The 18,548-nt window shown below is 43.6% G+C and overlaps 1 protein-coding gene across 1 annotated transcript; it reads right to left on the reverse strand.

Annotated features, from left to right (window-relative positions):
* Positions 1-1,120: 1,120 nt before the first annotated feature.
* CCDC28A (coiled-coil domain containing 28A) lies at positions 1,121-7,149 on the reverse strand. Its single transcript, XM_026048225.1, has 6 exons — positions 7,076-7,149; positions 6,316-6,523; positions 3,956-4,119; positions 2,917-3,071; positions 2,336-2,358; positions 1,121-1,822 (listed from the first exon to the last, which is right to left on the reverse strand). The coding sequence occupies exons 2-6, from the start codon at positions 6,471-6,473 to the stop codon at positions 1,768-1,770; spliced, it is 555 nt and encodes a 184-aa protein (XP_025904010.1). The 5' UTR covers positions 6,474-6,523; positions 7,076-7,149; the 3' UTR covers positions 1,121-1,767.
* Positions 7,150-18,548: the final 11,399 nt, after the last annotated feature.

Consider the following 18,548-nt stretch of genomic DNA (forward strand, 5'->3'; position numbering starts at 1 on the left):
TGCTGACTGCTCCTCAACACCTTCTCCTTCGTATGCCTAGAGATGCTCCAGAGCAGAACTATCACTGTTAYGTATCTTTAAGAAAAGCAAGCATTTCTGGCACCATCACCTTATGAAATTATCTCTATTTTGAGAGCAGTACGACCCTTCTCTCTACCTCTCCAAAGTTCCCTTTGGCTTTCACAACACTCTGGCAATGCCTCCAGCAGCAGCTGGGGAACTCCATGCTATTTTGTTGGCACATAAGAGCCCTAGAGAAGCTCCCAAAGGAAGGAGACGGTCATTCAAAGAATGAGAATGTCCCAAAGGAAGAGCCTGGGCTCCCACCGCTTAACTCCTGCCCTGGGCCTGGTAGCTGAGGCAGGTGGAGTGTGTGAGGCTGAAGCTGGAACCAGGGCACTCCGCTGTTCAAATGCTCCTTTTGGGACCTGCTCCCAGGGGCAGACTTGGGGCTCTGTGTTTTCCAAAAGGAGCTGGATCTCAAGGAGCACAGGGCTCTGGCTCCCACCTGAAGAAGCTTCTTCTCCCACGTGGCATCTTTTAGCCCCTGCGCTGACCGGACACATGATGAGAGCTTCGCCCTGAAGCAGGATAAAGATTCCACTCCTTGTAAAGAAAGGATACACAGAAGGTAATCTGAATGTGCTATTTAAAAGCTGCATATAAAATAAATCTTGTTCCAAATGCCTATTTTGATGCACAAATGCTGAAACCCAAATCCAAAATAGTCAGGGTTTGTACTAATATAGATTTTTTCCCCTCTGTGGTTGTTAACACAAAACTAATTTATACCGGATTACTTACAGCACAGGAGTGGCTGCTAATGCCAGCACTTTAGTTTAGCAGCTCTTTTTTTATCCCTCACTGCGACAGGGCAAATTTGTGCTTGCTCGTTGGCAGCCTGATTTATGAACGTTCAGTCCATCAACAACTTACTGAAACAAATACACTGCTACGCGAGCAGGAATCCATGAGCAAAAGCACGTGGCCTCTACTGTGTGGTTCTTCCCACTCCTACCCTTGGAATAACTAAAAGAAAATTTACTGATGTAATAGATGTTTTGCATAAAATARAGAAAGTGAGAAAATCTGTTTACACAGGGTTTATTGAACAGGAACTGCATTTATCCAGTTTGGCATTTTTCACAATCCAATGCTGTGGACTGCTAGACTCCAAGAGAGTTCTGATTTAGTGACGTTTTACAGTTATTCAGAGCAGTGGAAGAGTCAATGCAAACATTCAGACCATGCAAGAGGTCACATCTTAACACAGCTGAAGAGATAGCAACTCCTCTAAGTAAAGCACACCATGTACTTAAAGTGTCTCTTATTAATAAATTAATATAAACTCAGTAGCATCACTGGTCAGCAAGACACACTGGAGACAGTGTGCAGATTGTCTACGTATCGATCAGAAAGGCAGCGCCCCTGCTMCCTTGACCCAACCTGGGAAAGACGAGTGAACTTCTATACATACCTCTCTTCAAACATATGAAGAACACCAAGCAGAAGTGTACTTCCATGTTTTTTTCCCCACAGTTTTTCCTATTAAATAAGGCAGTAATATAAAGCTCAGCATCACAGCAACATAATTAGATCTCTAGGTAGTGAGTCCTCACATAATGCTGCGCTCAAAGAGGAACGTGTAAAAATAAACACCTGAATTTGCACTTTGATTCTTTGTTGTGTCAAATAACAACTCTAGATTCCATGGTAAGAAAAACAGTAGTAAAGTTTCTGGGAGAATCCCAAAGAGATCAGCAGCTTTCAGCCTGTGGTACCATTTGGAATATCTTGAGCATCTGCTAAATGCAGCTTTTGTCTGGAGCAAACCGTTAAGGAGCAGAACTTCCACAGGGCTGCACTCGGACCTGCTGCTCTATGAGCAGCCCGGCTGTTGGAGAAGAACTAGTCTGGGACATGSAGCTACCTCGGAAGCCAACCGTCCTCATGGAGAGGAAGGAGGCATTTATTGCTGGCACAGAACAATGCCGATGCCAAGGGGGAGGACTGCTACGTATGCTCGCCTCAGTTTCCTCAGCAAAATATATTTACAGAAAATTTGCTTCTCATGGGTTCTGCCACCCACTGTCAACAAGTTGTCTGAAGTGCTGTACCAGCTAAATACACTGCCCCATGAAAACCGGCCTGTTTCTAAATTTATTAAGATCCAGCCATTTATATGTTGGAAAAAATCTTAAAGTCCGTGAGTACTAAACTTAGAGTACTAAATAAGTGATATTGTYGAAAGGATTTGACTCCCATGAAGACACAGTTACTGACTAAATATAACTGGCAATTATAATGCAAAATAGTCATTGAAGAAAAAGGATACATAGATGAATTCAGTTCTTCCAGCTGTAATACAAATGTAGACAGGATCAGAAATGTTATTTAGGTTAGTCAAATATAGGCAACAATTTGCTAACATGTTGAAATAAACATATTAAAATGGTGAGATAAAATCTAATGACTGTTGGCTTGAATAGAAATATCTCTTTAATTACAAAAAGCAAAGCAGACTTGCACTGAATTCTACAGTAGCAATTATGTACCAAATTAAATCCAAGTATCTCGGGAAATTTAAAGAAATTTGAACAATTTTGTTGTTTACAGAAATAACACCTGAAGRAAATGAGAAACTGCATATCTAGAACCCCAAAATTCCTGGTTAGGGGCAGTCTCCCCTATACGTAAGGCTGATAATCCCCACAATAAGCAGCAGGCTGCAAGGAAAGAAAATACAGGGTGCTGCGTTTACTCCAAACCAGTATGAAGCAACTAAGGCTGGTGATGGAGCTACCTTTTCCTCAACTGTAAATTCCACCGAAAGGAGGCTGAAGCACCCACCAGCTGTCTTCCCAAGCCCAGTTCTGGGGACAGAGTTCCCTGCCTTTGAGCATTCCCATTACTTACATCCGAGAGTAGCCTATCCAAGTTGGAGTCGCTGGCCAGTTTTCTTTTGTCTTCAGGGAGTTCCTCCAGCTCCCCGTAGAGCTCCAGGTTGAGCCGGGCCAGCTTCTCCTGCATGCTCCGCACGTGCTCCATCTGCTCTATGGAGCACTCGTTTCCTGAAAGGCACCGGCAAACAGACCCACCAGCAGCTTTAGGGAAGGAAAACTGAAGGGGCAGGCGAAGGGGCCAAGTCAGAGCTCTACATGACAGACAAAAACTTCTTACAACTTAAACTGACCGGACAGAGCTGAAGAGCAGCTTTACTATCTGCGTGATTTCATCCTCCTTCTCAACTGAGGTTTCTGTCCACCCATCTGAGACTAAATGTGCTCCATTTAATGATAACCACCAATTGTATGACACTAATTTTTTYGGTATACAGGGCTGAATTTGTCTCAAGTTAGGAAGATCCTGTATTTTTAAATGTAGGTGTGACCATAATAAATCTACCTCCTACTTGGATTATTCCTTGGGGGTTCTCTCTTCTGACACCTTCTATGACAGAGAAGCTTTCAGCTTCTTTTGCACAATCAAATGAGCTAATGTGACATGCTGAGCTATCTCTACGCTTGCAAAAATATAGACAAATCTTTCTAAAGAGTGCAGAGGAGGGGAAAAAAACAGCAACAGAATCCCACAGCTTTTTTTTTTAAACTTCCATCTACTGTAGATCACCTACAATATTAAAAAAAATACATGATTCTAAGCCCCAAGAAGTCACTTGGAGTCACTCTGGCAAGGCAAGGTACTGTCCTAGGTGAGCTGGGGTGGCTGGAGGGCACAAGGAAACGGTGCCTGAACCAGTTCACATGGAAGCCGAGCTCCCACTTAGCAGAGTTACCATTTAGAACTGCCGTCAGATCTACTGGATTACACCTAGTTTCACATAGAGACTGAGGTGCCCAACTGCTCATCTGTCCATACTGCATTATTCGTGTGCAAAATTGCAATCACACAGCCATAAAAGCAACTGCTACATAAAGACAATGCAGGTATTTACCAAATGCTTGGAGTTTGCCAGAGTGGAAGTCATTCAGGAGACTGAGAAGCCCCCTTTCCATTTCTTGGACATCTGATACATCGGTGAGGAAAGAATGCTGGATGGGCGCTGCCTGCGCTCCTTTGGGTTCCCCTCCAGGAGGTTTGGCCTTTTCTTTTATTACTCTGAAGAAATTGAATCATTGAACAAAACAAAACATTACTTCCTGTTTTTTATGGAAAAGTTAAAATTTAGGATGACTCTTAGAAATGAAATGGAAAATATAAGATGGTTATTTTAATTACTACCTTTACGTTTAAAAAATGCATCACAAGTTTGTCTTAAATACAAAGAACAGTATCACTATCTTGACCGTTTGACACTGCAAAAAGGAGGGATTCCAGCAGTCTGCTTTCCTATCAGTAGCAGCTCTGAGGAGAGAACAGCCCCTTAATAATGCACCAAGGACCACTACCTAGCAAGGACTAAGGGGGTGTGAGCACTTGACATATTCAAACACCAGCCAACTAGCACAAGAAACTCCCTTCAGTCCYGAGAGAAAACCCCTCACAGCTCCTACACTCCCGCTGTCACAGGCCAATCTGCTCTGCAACGGGCATGGAAAACCATCCACTAGAGCCCACACAATGGAGAAGACGCCTTGCCCGCAGAGGGGTCTCACCTTCAAACAGCCTCCAAATTCTGCTAAGCTACCACCAAAAACAACCTCCTCCCCATATAGCAACATAGGGCAAACAGAACTATAGAACAAATAGAGGAAAAAAATCTCTGTGACACCCTATGGTAACAAAACCATCAGAATTCCTAGATCCTGGAGACATTTTTTCAAAACGTAGCRAAGTTTATGGARAGTAGCATGTGTTCATGGAAACTAYGTGTATAAAACAGAATAGTCATTACAAACCCAAAGGAACATGCAGCCAATGCAGCAACAAAGCACATAATTACCAGCAAGGATTACCGCACTCTAGCTCTACAGGCCATCCAGGGCTGGACTGCAAGGCTGCATCCAAACCTAGTACCAGATGTGGACAAAGGACGTTTCTTCCATCCCTGACTTGCCCATTCATATAGCCGTTTAATTCAATATATTACCACTCCCAGAAACTTCTTACAGTTTAAACTGATTTTATATACATACATATATATATAAATTACCATTTAACTGAGAATGTATCCTTATAACTTTATTTTTAAATGAAATATAAAGTTTAAGTATCCTTGTCAGTATTTTGAAGTCTGTGACACACAAGAATGTAGAGAAAGTGAAAATAAATCCTTCTGACTCTAGTCCATTTCCAAAATTCAAAGCAAAAAGTTTTTTGCAAAGCAAGGCTATTTTCCTCTCTAGACTACACTGCAGGCTACAAGAAATAATCTTGTGGCAAATTCAAGAATATTTTGTAGTCCTAAGTAAACTTTCCAATGAGCTTGTAGTCCTAAGTAAACTTTCCAATATTTCCTCAAAATATTAATGCATTTTTCCCTCAAAAGTAGAAGACAAAGACTTTACAGTGCGGTTACGCACAGTGCTGCCATCCTGCTGGCACTGGGTCTTTCCAACAGTCTGTCAGTGCTTACAGGGACAGTTCAATGTTTAATCTTCAGCTGTTACTCACAGGGCAGTAACTCAGCTGTCTCTCCAGCTATCAGCTCACATGCAAACCCCTCTCCGCTCCTTTGTCTTTTTTTTTTCTGCCACAGTCAAGAAATAGTTTCCTACATGCATGAAAATTAATGTCCTCAAACTCAAATGAAGCATTCATGATGTGCAAACTACTTGAAAGTATTACGTTTTGAAGAGCTGAACGCCACTTTCTGCATGAGGACGTCTAGAAGCTCCTGCTGCCCTCAGTGATAGCTCCCCAAACAAAAACCACCTGAGCTCCAAAAACCTATTCTAGCTCATCCCATTCAAATGGGACGAAATCTCATTCTAAAATCCCATTCTAGCTCATCCCATTCAAATTCATGTCCTTGATTTTCTGTCCCCCTTGTGCGCAGCTCCAGCCTGGCAGTCAGGCTGCACTCAATCCTTACGGCTCTACACACAGGGCTCTTCTCCCTGCCGTTTTAYGGTGACCGACTCTGCTGCGTTTGATCACAGTCCTGCTCTTCACTAACTGCCYCTGCCAAATCTTTATCAGTAGAGGTGCACGTTGTGTAACGTACTACACARCTTATGAGGTGAGTACACATATATCAAACAGCTTTTATTTCTGCTGAACAAATTTGTTAAAAAAAATCTGGATTTCTTTCTTTTCATTCCGTGTGGCCCAGTCCCTTTGGATCCAAGAGCCTGTCCTGCACTGGCAGGTTGCTGCCCCGGCATGGGGCTTGCGGGCTGCCCCCACACTTACCGTTTCAGCTTTGGTTTCTGCACTGCAGGCTGTGGCGCAGGGTTTGAGAAGGCCGTGCTTTTACTGACGGGCACCGAGCTCTTCTTGGAGTTGGCAACCTGAGCAGGGTGAGCAGTGGAAGACTTGGGGCTCCTCCTCTTGATTTTCCTTTCCTCCATGTCTTCTGACTTCTTCCTTATTTACTGCATCTAGACTAATTTCTTGTCCTCTGGAAAAGAACAAAAACGGTTACAAAACAGGCAATACAAGCCATATTTATAATAAAAGGAAAAACAGAGAGATATGTGAAGTTTGTTTCTTCAAAGATCAGCAGTCGCTCATTTTTTCAAACAAGACAGTCCAGTTTTCAGGAGAGGCATGTCCGATCAGTAAAGGAGCCAGGAATTACATCCCACATTGGCTTCTGTCCATGGACCCCTATGGTTGTACCGAGCTTCGTGCCTCCTGGGTTGCTACAAGACACGACCCTGCACGCACAGGGCAATGAGCGCCCTGGGGCGACGGTGCCCGGCTGCCGTTCACCTCATCCCTGCCACATAACCCCGCGGGGCTGGGGCAAGGAGGCATCAACTACCTGAGCGGGGGGTACCGCAGAGCCCCGCGGCTCGGGGACGGCTGCCGTAATCCAAACGCACCACAAACACGGCCAACAGCCGGTGCGGCCGCGCGACGCCACGGCGCTACCACCCGCTCCGCCGCCGCCGGCTCCAGAGCCGCAAGCTGCGGCAACGACTCCGGTACCTCAACGAGGAGAACCCACCTCAGGCCGGGACGCTGCGCGTTGCCTTCCACCAGGCAGCGGCAGGAAGGGCTGCGGCTCCGGCCCCCGCCTTGCGCGGCGGCCGAGAAGGGCGCTTCCCCCACCCGCCCCGCGCCAACGGCCGCGCCAACGGCCGCCGCCAACGGCCGCCGCCAACGGCCGCGCCCCGCGGGAACCCCGGGACCGCCGGGCCCCCGCCCGCAGCCCCGCGCCGCCCGCGCTGCTCACGTGACCACGCCGAAGGGCGGGGCTGCGCGCCCGGCACTGCGCTGCCTAAGAAGCGGGAGGAGCACGAGAAGGGCGCAGGCGCGGCGCGGGCGCGCCCCTGTGCGCATGCGTGGGGAGACCCGCCCCGCCCCGCCCCGCCCCGCCCCGCCGCGCGCAGCGGGAGGCGGCCGTTAACGGCAACGCTGAGGGAGTGCGCGGGCTGTGGCTGCTACCGCAGCAGTGCAAGCCGGAGTGGGGCGGTTGGTGCTGCTGCAGCCGCGGCTGCAGCCGCTCTCTCTCGAGAGAGAGGGGGAAGGCTTTTTTTGGCTGGTATTACAAGCCAGAACTGCGTTGCAATAATAGAGATTATAATAAACACGTCGTGGTGCTGCCGGCATAGAAGCTTTGGGGACTGCGCGCTGTGTGCTACAGCATGAAGCTGCCAATGGCTGGCCTTTGCTGTGGCCGCTGCTTCGCCGGGCTCTCTTGGCACGGAGGCTGCGGCTCCAGGCCCTCCCTGGCTGCCCCTGAGGAGATCCGGCTTCCCGAGCTCCTCCCACAGGAGCCGAGTGCTGGCTGCCAGTCTGCATATGAATTTCCAGCCTCCCAGTGTGGCTGGGAGACGTTAGGGGAAGCCAGAAGCAGAACGGCAACGAAATTCCGTTAATCCTCAGGTGTCTGAAGTGTCCAAAGATAAAAGGGCAGCAGAAAGGCTAGGAAATGCACTGTGTCTCCTTTACAGTCCAGTCCAGAGGTAGAGGAGCTCAAACACACCCATTTCTGTAGGTGGGAGGCTTTAGTTTGATACTTGTCAGCGGCAGTCTCTGTACTCCAGATGGCAGCAGCAGTTCACACTCCTGACCTCTTTATACATTGGCAATTYTTTTCTTTTCTCATTGCTAAACGAAGTGAAAACTTATTTATAAGGAGCTTTGATATAACAATTATTTTCTTAATATTATCATAAATATTATTTTTCCAGTATTTGTAATGACTTTCTTGTTAATAGTTTGACAAAGGAACATAGGTATCTGCTTCTTTTTGTGATCCATTCAAAAGACATTGCCAACTTTAGATCTTGAATACTTAATAGTTTCTTTGATATCATATATATTAGTATTGCTTTTGTGAAAGCATTTTCTCCCAAATCATCTTTATTTCTTAATAATTGTTCTCCACATATATGAAACAAAGTTAGTATAAATGTAATTGTGTTCTGTTTAACTGTGACTCTTCTTTCCATTTTAGGGGTGGCTCCAGTTCCTCACTCCTTTGCTAGATCCCTTTCTCATTACAAAACCACTGAACAGTTTTGCTGGTGCTGAACTGAACAGCTTTCTTAAAACTGTAAAAAAGTCAGTGTGCAAGTTGAAGTATTTCTGGAGAAGATGGTGAGTTAACCTACAAAGAATCTCATATTCTTAAAGAAAAAAATCAAAGACAGTAACTATGTTAGAAATGTAAGCTGAGCAAGAGAAGGGAGACATGCAGAGCATACAGGCAATTTAAGTGTATGGATAGTCCTTGATACTGCCTGCCTGTATGCATGGGTGTGCAAGCAGTGGGCTGGGTTTCGAGCCAACAATCAGCTTTGGAGGCCTGAAAAGGCAGGACACAGAATTGCCGGGCCTGGGAGGCCCTTGTGAAGATCATCTAGTCCAACAATGCAACAGCCACATCCAGTGTTTGATCATCCTCACAGTAAAAAAGTTCTTCTTAGGTTTAAATAGAATTTCCCATATTTCAGATTGTGCCTGTTGTCCTCTGTCTGTGAGCACATGCCACCAGGAAGAGTTTGGGTCCATCTGCTGTGCCCCATCAAGTATTTATACATGTCGGTAGGACGCCTGAGTCTTCTCTCTTCCAGGATAAATAATTCCGTCTCTTTCAGGCTGTCCTCATATGGAGGATGCTCCAGTCCATCAGTCCTCTCTATGTCACTCTGCTGGACTTGCTCCAGTGYGGCCATGTCTTTCTTATCCYGGGGATCCCAGAACTGGGCACAGCACTTACAAGMTAAGWCCATACACTGAGAARAGGAGACTAGTCCCCTCTCTTGGCCCACTGGCAACATTCTTCCGAATGCAGCCTGAGAAGCTGTTGGTGTTCTTGGAAGCTCCTGATGGAGCTGATGGAAGCTCCAAGATTTCCTCATAAGAGCACATCAGTAGCTTCTCCTCAGCTTGTAAGACCATCACCTCTGCTGGTGGGCAMAACTGCTTTCCAGCCTCTGCTGGGGCATAAGGTTATTCCTCCTCTGGTGCAGGACTTTGCATTTCTCTTGACCTTCCTGAGATTCCTGGGGGCCCCTTTCTCCAACCTGTTGCGGTCACTTTGCACTGGTGGCACGAGCCACTCCTGCCAGTTTTGTATCACCTGCAAACTTGCCGCGGGTGCGTTCAGGCCCCACACGCAGGTCACTCACAAGGCTGTGGAACAGCCCAGCATCCCTCCCTGGGCTGCACGGCTAGTAACCGACCTCCAGAGGGACTCCCCGCCTGCGATCGAGCCTGGCAGTTGGGCCTGTTTTCAGTCCACCTCGCAGTCTGCTTATCTCGTCCATACTTCATCAGTCTGACAAAGAGAATGTTATGGGAGACTGTGCTGAAAGCCCTGCTAAAGTCAAGATAAACAGTTTCATCAGCTACTCTTCTCTTGCCCAACATGCTAATCACTTCACTGCAGAAAGCTACCAAGTCAGCTAAGCACCATTTCCCCTTTGTAAATCTATACTGACTCTTCCACACAACCTCTTGTCCTTCATATATTCACATCCAGAATTATTTGCTCCATTATCTTTCCAGGGGTTGAGATGAGGCTCTCACCCGTAGTTCCCCAGCTCCTCCTGGCTCTTTGTGAAGACAGGAGTGACACTTCCTTGTGCTCCTCAGGAACCTTCCTCCATCACCACGGCCCTTCAAAGGCAGTAGGGAGTGACCTGGGCCAGCCCCCTAAGTGCAACCCAGCCGCCTGCATGCACTTGTGCCTGTCATTCCAGTGTCTCCTCTTCCACAGTGGGTAAATCTTCCTTGCTCCACGTTTTCCTGTCACTCTCAAGAAACGGGGATACCTGGAATAAGACTGGTCTTGTTAGTAAAGAGCAAGGCGAAGAGTACCCTGGCCGTCTCCTTGTCCTTTGTCATTAAGACCGTATTCCCATTCAGCAGTAGTTCCCTATTTTCCCTACTCTTCCTTTTGCTGCTGATAGACTTGTGGAAGCCCTTCTTGTTATGCTTCATATCTCTTGCCAGATTCAGCTCCTGGTGAGCTTTGGCCTTCCTAATCCCCATCCTTGCCTGCTTTCCCAATACTCTATATCCTTCCTGCGTAACCTGTCTCAGCCTCAGCCTCTGTTACACTTCCTTTTTGTGTCTGAGTTTATTCAGGAGCTCTTTGTTCATCCATGCAGGCATTTTGACAACTCTGTCTGATTTCCTGCATGTGCAGATGGCCAGTTCCTGAATTCAAAAGAGATGATCCTTGAAAATCAACTAGCTGAACTGTCTCCCTCTTCTCTCCAGAATGGCATCCCATTCCAGGCAGGTTCCTGAGCAGGTCAAAGTCTGTTTTCCTGAAGTCCAGAGTTGTGATTCTGCTTTTTGCTTTTTTTTTTTTCCTCCTTTCATCATCCTGAATAGCATCATTTCATGGTCACTGCAGCCAAGACTGCCCCCAGCCTTCACCTCCCTGATCAGTTCTCAATTGTTTGTAAGCATGAGGCCCAGCAGAGCATCCCCCCAGCTCTCACCTGGCTTCTCCCCCATCCCAGAGCAGGCTCCATCCAGGCTGGCTGCTGTCTGACGTGCTGGGCAGGTCCCTCTCCTTGCTGCCGGCCTGTGCATCCCCAGGAGCTCGCAGCCAGCCGTGGCAGCGCTGCACTGAGTGCACTGCCCTACTGCATCCTCAGGGAGAGTTCGGCCCTGCAGCTGCACACAGAGCTCGGGTTCACCCTGTTTGCTGCGTGGGCTGCGTGCCCTCCTCTGCGAGCACTTCGTTGGTGGGTGCAGAGGGGAAGCCTTTCAGGCTGTTCCCAGGGAAAAAGTGAGAGCTGCTGCCCTATGCTGCCCTCCTGGCACCTCCCTGCGCTGCAGGGGTCCCTCCTCTGCTCTGCTTGGTTCTCAGAGTCTCTCTTGTTCACTACAGCAGAGGCAACAATGGTCTCATGAAAATAATGAACATCCAAGAATGGAACAAAGTATTTACTGAAATCTTACTTTGTGAGCCTCAAGGTAGCACAAACTTCCCTGATTCTGACCAAACCCAATGTTCTCCCTTCCCTTCCTTTTGAATTTCCTTTTCCTTCCCAAAGAAACTCTACCAAATAAAAWTTTTTATTTGAAAAGACTTTTTTTTTAAAGTCTTCTTAATTCATATGACTATATGATATATTATTATATATGAGATATGATATRTTATTTGTATTAAGATATGTACTATGAAATTTAATCCAAACACACCAGGCTAATCCGCAGTTGGAAAGTATTGTGGGATTATTGTTCATGAAAAATGAACAGACCTCAGTCTTTGAGATTTGAGATTCAGAAGATCCTTGGACAGTGTCAGGGATAAATAATAGGACAATTAGCAGTTTTCATTAAACAAGAAAGATCCACACAGCCTCACTCCAGTGACAGACAGTCCCAGGGGGGTTACTGATCCAAGCTCTGCCTTGAATGAGGAGGAATCTGTTTCTGCTCTTAGCTTGAAGCAGCCCTTTGCCTTGTCTGACCTTCATTTCAATCTTGAATTACTTCACAGGAACTTAATTTTCAAGGCAGGCAGCATTATCAGGGATTGCCTACCTAGCTACTGTAATTAATAACATCAGGCCCTCCCAAATCTGTTTCTTGTTGCTGTCCCTGTTGCAGAGGAACTCAGACGATTGCATTTCTCATCGTTGCTTGTCTCTTCCTTGCAAATATAAGGACATTTGATGGCTTTTTCTTTCTTTTAATTAAATGCTTTGCAAATCTTTCATTGTATTCTGTGGTTAATGATGTTCTGAGTGTGCAGAATAAAGCAAAAAGGTTTAACCATTAGCATGGAAGGTGACTAGGTATTCTTTGTTGCTACCAAAGTAGTTAAAATATAATATATAGTGGCCTTTTTTAATAAATGGAAATCATTATTTCCATTTATTTTATCAAATTAGTGTAATCTTCATATTCAGAAAACAGCTGGATCCTACAGTCAAGCCTCCTGCCAATTAGTCTCTCTTATGAGGAGTCAAGTAGATTAACTTAGTTACTCTAATAAACCAGAATATGAACCAGATAATAACCAATATAAACCAGAATATGAGTGTGTGATTTGTCCTGGGAGGCCTCAGAAGAGCCCTGCGGTGCAAAGCAGCAGGTACCATTTTGCTCCAAAACTCCTGTTATCGCCGTGGTACATGTGTGTGTACATGGTGTTAGAATTATTATTAAAATTTCTCTATTACTCACATTTATATCTGATATAGCTGAGCCTACAAGTACAGATAATTGGAAAGGCATCTCTTAGCCTTTATTATATGTTTTCGTAGTGAAAACAATTTTAYGGTGAATAATTGATTTCTTATAAAAGATAATAATAAGTTAAGAGTAAATAATCAAAGGCATGTGGTCCTGATTTGATACTACAAATTCTGTAKGTAATTGTTGGCTGGAATCAAATAATTGTGTTGTACATTCATTAAGAGAAAATAYGTTTTATCTTCACTTAGATGAGTTTTTGCATAATTTTGTATTGTGGCAGTGATTCACAGATAGGAAACTGCTTTTTTTTTCCCCTTTATAAGGCTTTTCTCTGACAACTGCAACAAGCATTACATTGGTAGCATTTGTAKGTACTTGCTCACTGAAGCCCTGCAAGGGGAACTCTGCTTTCATAGGAACAATTCTATTGTTAAAGCAGCAAATTACAAAGTTAATTGAATCGGATTTTATTTACATGTATATCTCATTACAAACTAGAGACTCACCTTTGAAGATGCTTTGAAGAAGAACTTCAAAGCAAAAGAGTCTGTAGTTTGTACTGAGATACACATGCAAATAAAAGAAGCTTCTTCTTCCTGAAAGCSCCACTCAGTTAACACAGGGTGGCAAGGAGGTTCTAAAGGCTTCCAAGAAAGTGATGAAAGCTTCTTGTTCATGTTTCATCTCACAAGTATTTCTTAGGGTGGCACCTTGTACCTCATGAGACTGCAGTGTTGCCACCTTCCAAAAAAATGCATAGTATTAGGCATACCCTTTCCTGTAAAGTACTTATTTTCTTATTATGATGAGCAGCATAACAAAGTGTGTGTGTATTTGTCATCCAGGTGAATGTGCAGGACAGCGCAGCAAAGCTGAAAGGAGGAGACATGAAGGAAATGAATTAGCACTGGAAATAATACGGTTCATGTGAATTTGGCACGACATGTGTGTTCCACTTCATGGAATGATGACGGATATGCCCTCAGGAAACTTCTCTGGCCAAATGTGTATGTATATATTTATACACATGATTTGGATATCTGAATTAATGAATATAAGCATATATAAATATGTAGGTTTCTATGTTGCTAGCGATCTATATTATATTCTGTATTATTATTGTTTCTTTAGCAAAAATAAAGAAACAATACATACAAGCACAAGTAGTTTAAAACTTCCGGAAGTATTTTGTGTGTATTCAGTGCCGACTTACTGAAAAAGAAATAATACTTTATTATTTTCAAAACATTAACTTGTTTAAAAATTACAAGGATCTTGTGCTAAAATGTGCATGTTGAATAAACTACCTCCTCAGGCCAGCAGGATGGTGATTCAGGCAACAACATGGGACTAATGACGGGAGGAAGGAAGCAAAACAGAAGAAACATAAAGAATCACTCAGGAAGTGAGATCTTCCAAGTTATATTTAAGTCTGCTTCTGAAGTAGGATTGCTGTTCAGTGTTCTCTCTTGGTTTGCCCCAGTTTTCTGCCCTAAGCCTACCTCTTCAGCTCCTTGCTACTGTTCTATTATTTCCTTGACCAGTCCTGCTGCAGCCTTCCTCACTTCCACAGAGATCTGTTCTAGTCAGGCCTCCTCTCCTGCTCTTTACCAAAGAGAAAGTCTCTTCCAGTCAGTCCTCCTCTCCAGCTGGGACATCTCCAGCTTTGGCTCTTTGCTCTAATCATTGGGTTCTGCTGTTGTCCCACAACCATCTCAGATCATCTCCATTGGATCTGGGAGATCCCTAGGAATGAAAGCTGAGTCAGCAAYGTCGCAACCACCAACAGGAACAGGCTGCCTGGGAGGTTGTGGAAGCTCCTTCTCTGGAGATCTTCAAAACCCGCCTGGATGCCGCCCTGTGCCACGTGCTCTGGGTGTCCCTGCTGGAGCAGGGCACTTGGACTAGATGATCTCTAGAGCTCCCTTCCAACCTCCACCATTCTGGGATTCAGGATGCACCCGCTSTGGGGCTCTTGGAAGCCACTTGTCAGGGCCCTGAGGGCTTTGACCGAGTTGCTCCAAGGTCAGCAACATGATGTTTACAGGTGAGCAAAACAAAACTCCTGTGAACCAAAGTGTGTAGCAAATTTTATAAACAAGAACAGAAAACATTAGTCAGAAGTCTATATTCTGTAAAGTTGGGGACTTGTATGGCTTCTGATATATAGTATGGAAATGATATGTGGAAAGGATTGTTGCATTTTATTTAATTTTATTTAATGTTAAATTCATAACACTTGGCAGGTACTCCTACTCTCTTCCTTAGATASAGGGAAAATTGAATAGAGGATAGAGGAAATTGAATATTATTTATGATTAATTCAGCACAAGATAGAACACGCAGTTTATATCACAAAGAACCAAAGTACATCTTTTGTTGCTTTCTGTAGCCTCTATATTTTTAAACTGATCAATAATTTATTGCAAAAAGACCAGAATGGAGTGAGACCTTTTCATAATAAACCAGTCCTAAGGCAGCAATTGAAATAAAATACTCCCTTCAGTTGCTTTAACAGCTTGGCTAAATGCCTACTACCATTGTTTTATTTTCCCTGCCAAAGTTTACATTCAGCATCAGGAGGATGAACTGCTCTTCACTCTCCTGCTATGAAAGAGCACTGACAGCAATGGCAGTTCAGCATCGGGATGGGCTCCTAACTCGGGGCTTCCGAGAAAGATCCAGCAACTAAAATGGAACTTTGCAAAGCAATTTGAGGCTCAGCTYCAGCGTGCACAAACACGGGCTGGCGGGCAGGGTCACGCTGCACACACCTCTGAATCCGAAAGCATCCCAGGGCTGAGTAACCCTGTGCAAACTCCGCAAGCAAATAAAGACAATCCCTGCCACAAAGATTATGCAGGTGGACAAAAGGATTAAAGAAAAAGAAAGCAACTGAGCAACCTGGGTCTGTATTGTCCACCAAGGGTTAAGCACAACTGCAGCCTGATTTCTGTCAAAGATTCTGTGGGCATCACAGAGAAGGAAGATTTTCAAGGTGTTGAAGGGAGAATTTGTAGGTTAATTTGTTGATAAATCTTCTGGCTTACACACCAATGATGCAAAATGATTGTCTTAAACCACATAATGTTTTAATTTGGGTTATGATTGTATGTAAAGCTTATTTTCAGATCCCTTTTTTGGGGTAAAACTCCATTTGCAAAATTATAGGCCTCATTTGGAAACTTTGATTCAACTCAAGAAAACCCAGTATTTCTTTCTAGGTGAGAASATTTGTGAAGATCATGGCTGCAAACATAAACTGTGAAGATAAGAAGGTAAACTTCCTTTACTGCATAAGCTGAGAGCATAAAACAGTTTTCAAACTGAGATTATTAGCTTAATATCAAAGTAAGACAGAGAGTTGCTGGCAGTCTGCAGCTCTTCCTGGTCAGATTTGCATTTGGCCTCAAGTTTCTCCTCTCAATTGCTTTGTAAAATGAATTCCCAGGACTCTTTCTCCCCCTCTGGAGTTCAGTGGCTCAGTAGGAATACAATTGATAAGACGTCTTTAAAACATTAAGTGACTATTTGTTCCAGGCTGGAAGATGCATTGCTGAGTGGTTCCACTGGCTGTATGACATCTCCCAAAGAGACTTGGGCATTTGTGATTTCAGGCTCTGTTTTGTTAGGTGCAGACAAACGCAAAACTAAAAACAGGCAAAGAACTCCTTCCCTACAGAGGATTAATGTCTACAGCATATTTATCTAACAAAATGTTCCTACACAATGCATATGCTAAACGGTATATCAGGTTTATTTTAATATTATTCTGTTCCAGTAACTGTAATTACCAAAGGAAATGTGACGGTTTGAAGCAGCCTTTGAGGAGCAATAGCAGCAGGAGGCCTCAGCTGCACAGACATCCCCTTGGCTGCATCCTCTGTGTTCCTGCACAGGAGAGGCTTCCATTGCGAGGCATTTAAAACCAAAATACATGGTAGGGTAGAATGGGCATGTTCAGCWCTGTTCCACTGAAGGTGGATTATATAGCCTAATATTTAATTAAAGCTTGGGACAGTAGATATTAATGAGGAGACTTCTATTTGAAGACCTTAAATTCATCTTAATAGAATTTAATTCATTCTTAATAGAATAGGAAGTTTAGATGAGACGTCCTTATCAAAGTATATTGAAAAAAAATATGCAACAACTRTAAGAAAACACTATGGCTATAAAGTTGTGTGGAAAATAAGTATATTAATAATAAGTTTTGGTTATGGATCACAGTAAGTGTATTAGTATGCAAGTGCAATTATAACCATCATGAAATACAAAGCATAGAACACTCAGCACATTAAAGAGCCAAACAAAGTACATCATTGTCAAAAGAGTGTTTAAAGTGTTTTCTATGTAAGTACAAACAGGGGAGATTACATTTGCAAACATTTCAAACATATGCGAAGGACAGCATGAGGAGTCCCCTGGAAGGAGGCTGAATTGCAGCCAGTGGGTTTCTTTTCTTCTAGAAAAGCTATTCCTTGGGCTGATATTCTTTAAACTTTGTTTCACCCCTGAAGAAAAACTTTTCAGAAAAGCTGGAACAGAACTTTTTTTTTTTCTATATTTCACTATATTTAAAGGATGTTTCCTATGTTATTAAACAAAGTTATGTGGGTTTTTTGTTTTGAACTGACTAAAAAATGATTTTGCTAGACATACTTAAAACATAGTATACTTATAGTCCTCTGAGGAATGCATACACTGCCAAGTTTGCAAACACTTGGAATAGAAAGAAGGTCTGAGTAAATCTTGCACACACTGCTACATTTTTTACTGATTTATGAACAACGTGCTGATGCTTAGCGTGAGTTGTACAGTTTGTCTGATCTATGCAATGAAATAAACACAGCTGCATTCATTATAGGGATTGAATAATCACATATTTTGTACCCACAAACTTTGGGGAATATTCAGATAGCAGTATTCACTAGAAGTCCTAATTTCCTTTTTTTTTCTCTAATACCACCATCAATTTATTTTAAATTTTATATGTCTTTTTTTTTCCTACAAGTTAGAAATTCTATTATTGATGCTTCTGCGACACCATTCATATTGTTTATATTTGTTATTAAGTAGTGGTATTACCACCACACCGGTCACTGAAAATAMAAATGTGCCAGAAGCTGCACTTACCACTTCCAGTTTTTCACTTTGGAGGTCCATGGATCCTCAACTGTTATTTCATATAGTGCAGACTTTGTGACTCAGTGTAATTTCTTTACAGCCATAAAATAGCTTTGCCCTTTACAGTTAGGGTTCCAAACCAGTATTTTTGAATTTTGAAATATTTCATTATTAGACTTTTTATTAGCAATATGCCAGTCTCCAAGATGCACAGGGTACATAAACAGAAACATTGAGCTTTGCAGTGTGAACACATTGCAACTCCTACCAACCAGTCAACAAGTAGGTGAAATTATGCAGAGCACACGTTACGAATCCATAAGCTAAACAAGACTTTTTAATGATCTAGCCTGGTGGTGAATTCTTCCCAAACAAATATTTTTAAAAGTCAATTTACTCTCCTCCCCACCCCTTGCCCCCAACATCTTTTTTTTTCTGAAGTGTAACAAAGAAATCACACTGTAAGTACCCCAAACATAAATAATATACCTAACATTTTTAGGCAATATTTTGTCATTGGCTTTTTTTTTTTAATCTGAAGAATTTAAGAGGTACCCAAAACATTTCACAAATTGGAGGGGTGCCTTGAGGCAGTGGCAGAGTCTGTAGCAGGTTGCTGAGCACCGTCCTGCCATAATTTGCCATAATTTCCCTGGTGTAATTCACTGTGACGAACTGCG

The sequence above is a fragment of the Nothoprocta perdicaria genome, unplaced genomic scaffold, assembly GCF_003342845.1.
Source record: "Nothoprocta perdicaria isolate Ctin4 unplaced genomic scaffold, notPer1 scaffold_52, whole genome shotgun sequence".
Taxonomy (NCBI): domain Eukaryota; kingdom Metazoa; phylum Chordata; class Aves; order Tinamiformes; family Tinamidae; genus Nothoprocta; species Nothoprocta perdicaria.

Excerpts from the sequence above, each read along its gene's own strand:
- CCDC28A (XM_026048225.1), bottom strand. The coding sequence starts at position 6,473 with ATGGAGGAAAGGAAAATCAAGAGGAGGAGCCCCAAGTCTTCCACTGCT. Across the intron at positions 4,120-6,315 it reads CAGAAACCAAAGCTGAAACG|AGTAATAAAAGAAAAGGCCA; the intron begins GTAAGTGTGGGG and ends CAATTTCTTCAG. Across the intron at positions 2,359-2,916 it reads TGGATAGGCTACTCTCGGAT|CTGGAAGAACTGAATTCATC; the intron begins GTAAGTAATGGG and ends TTTGTATTACAG.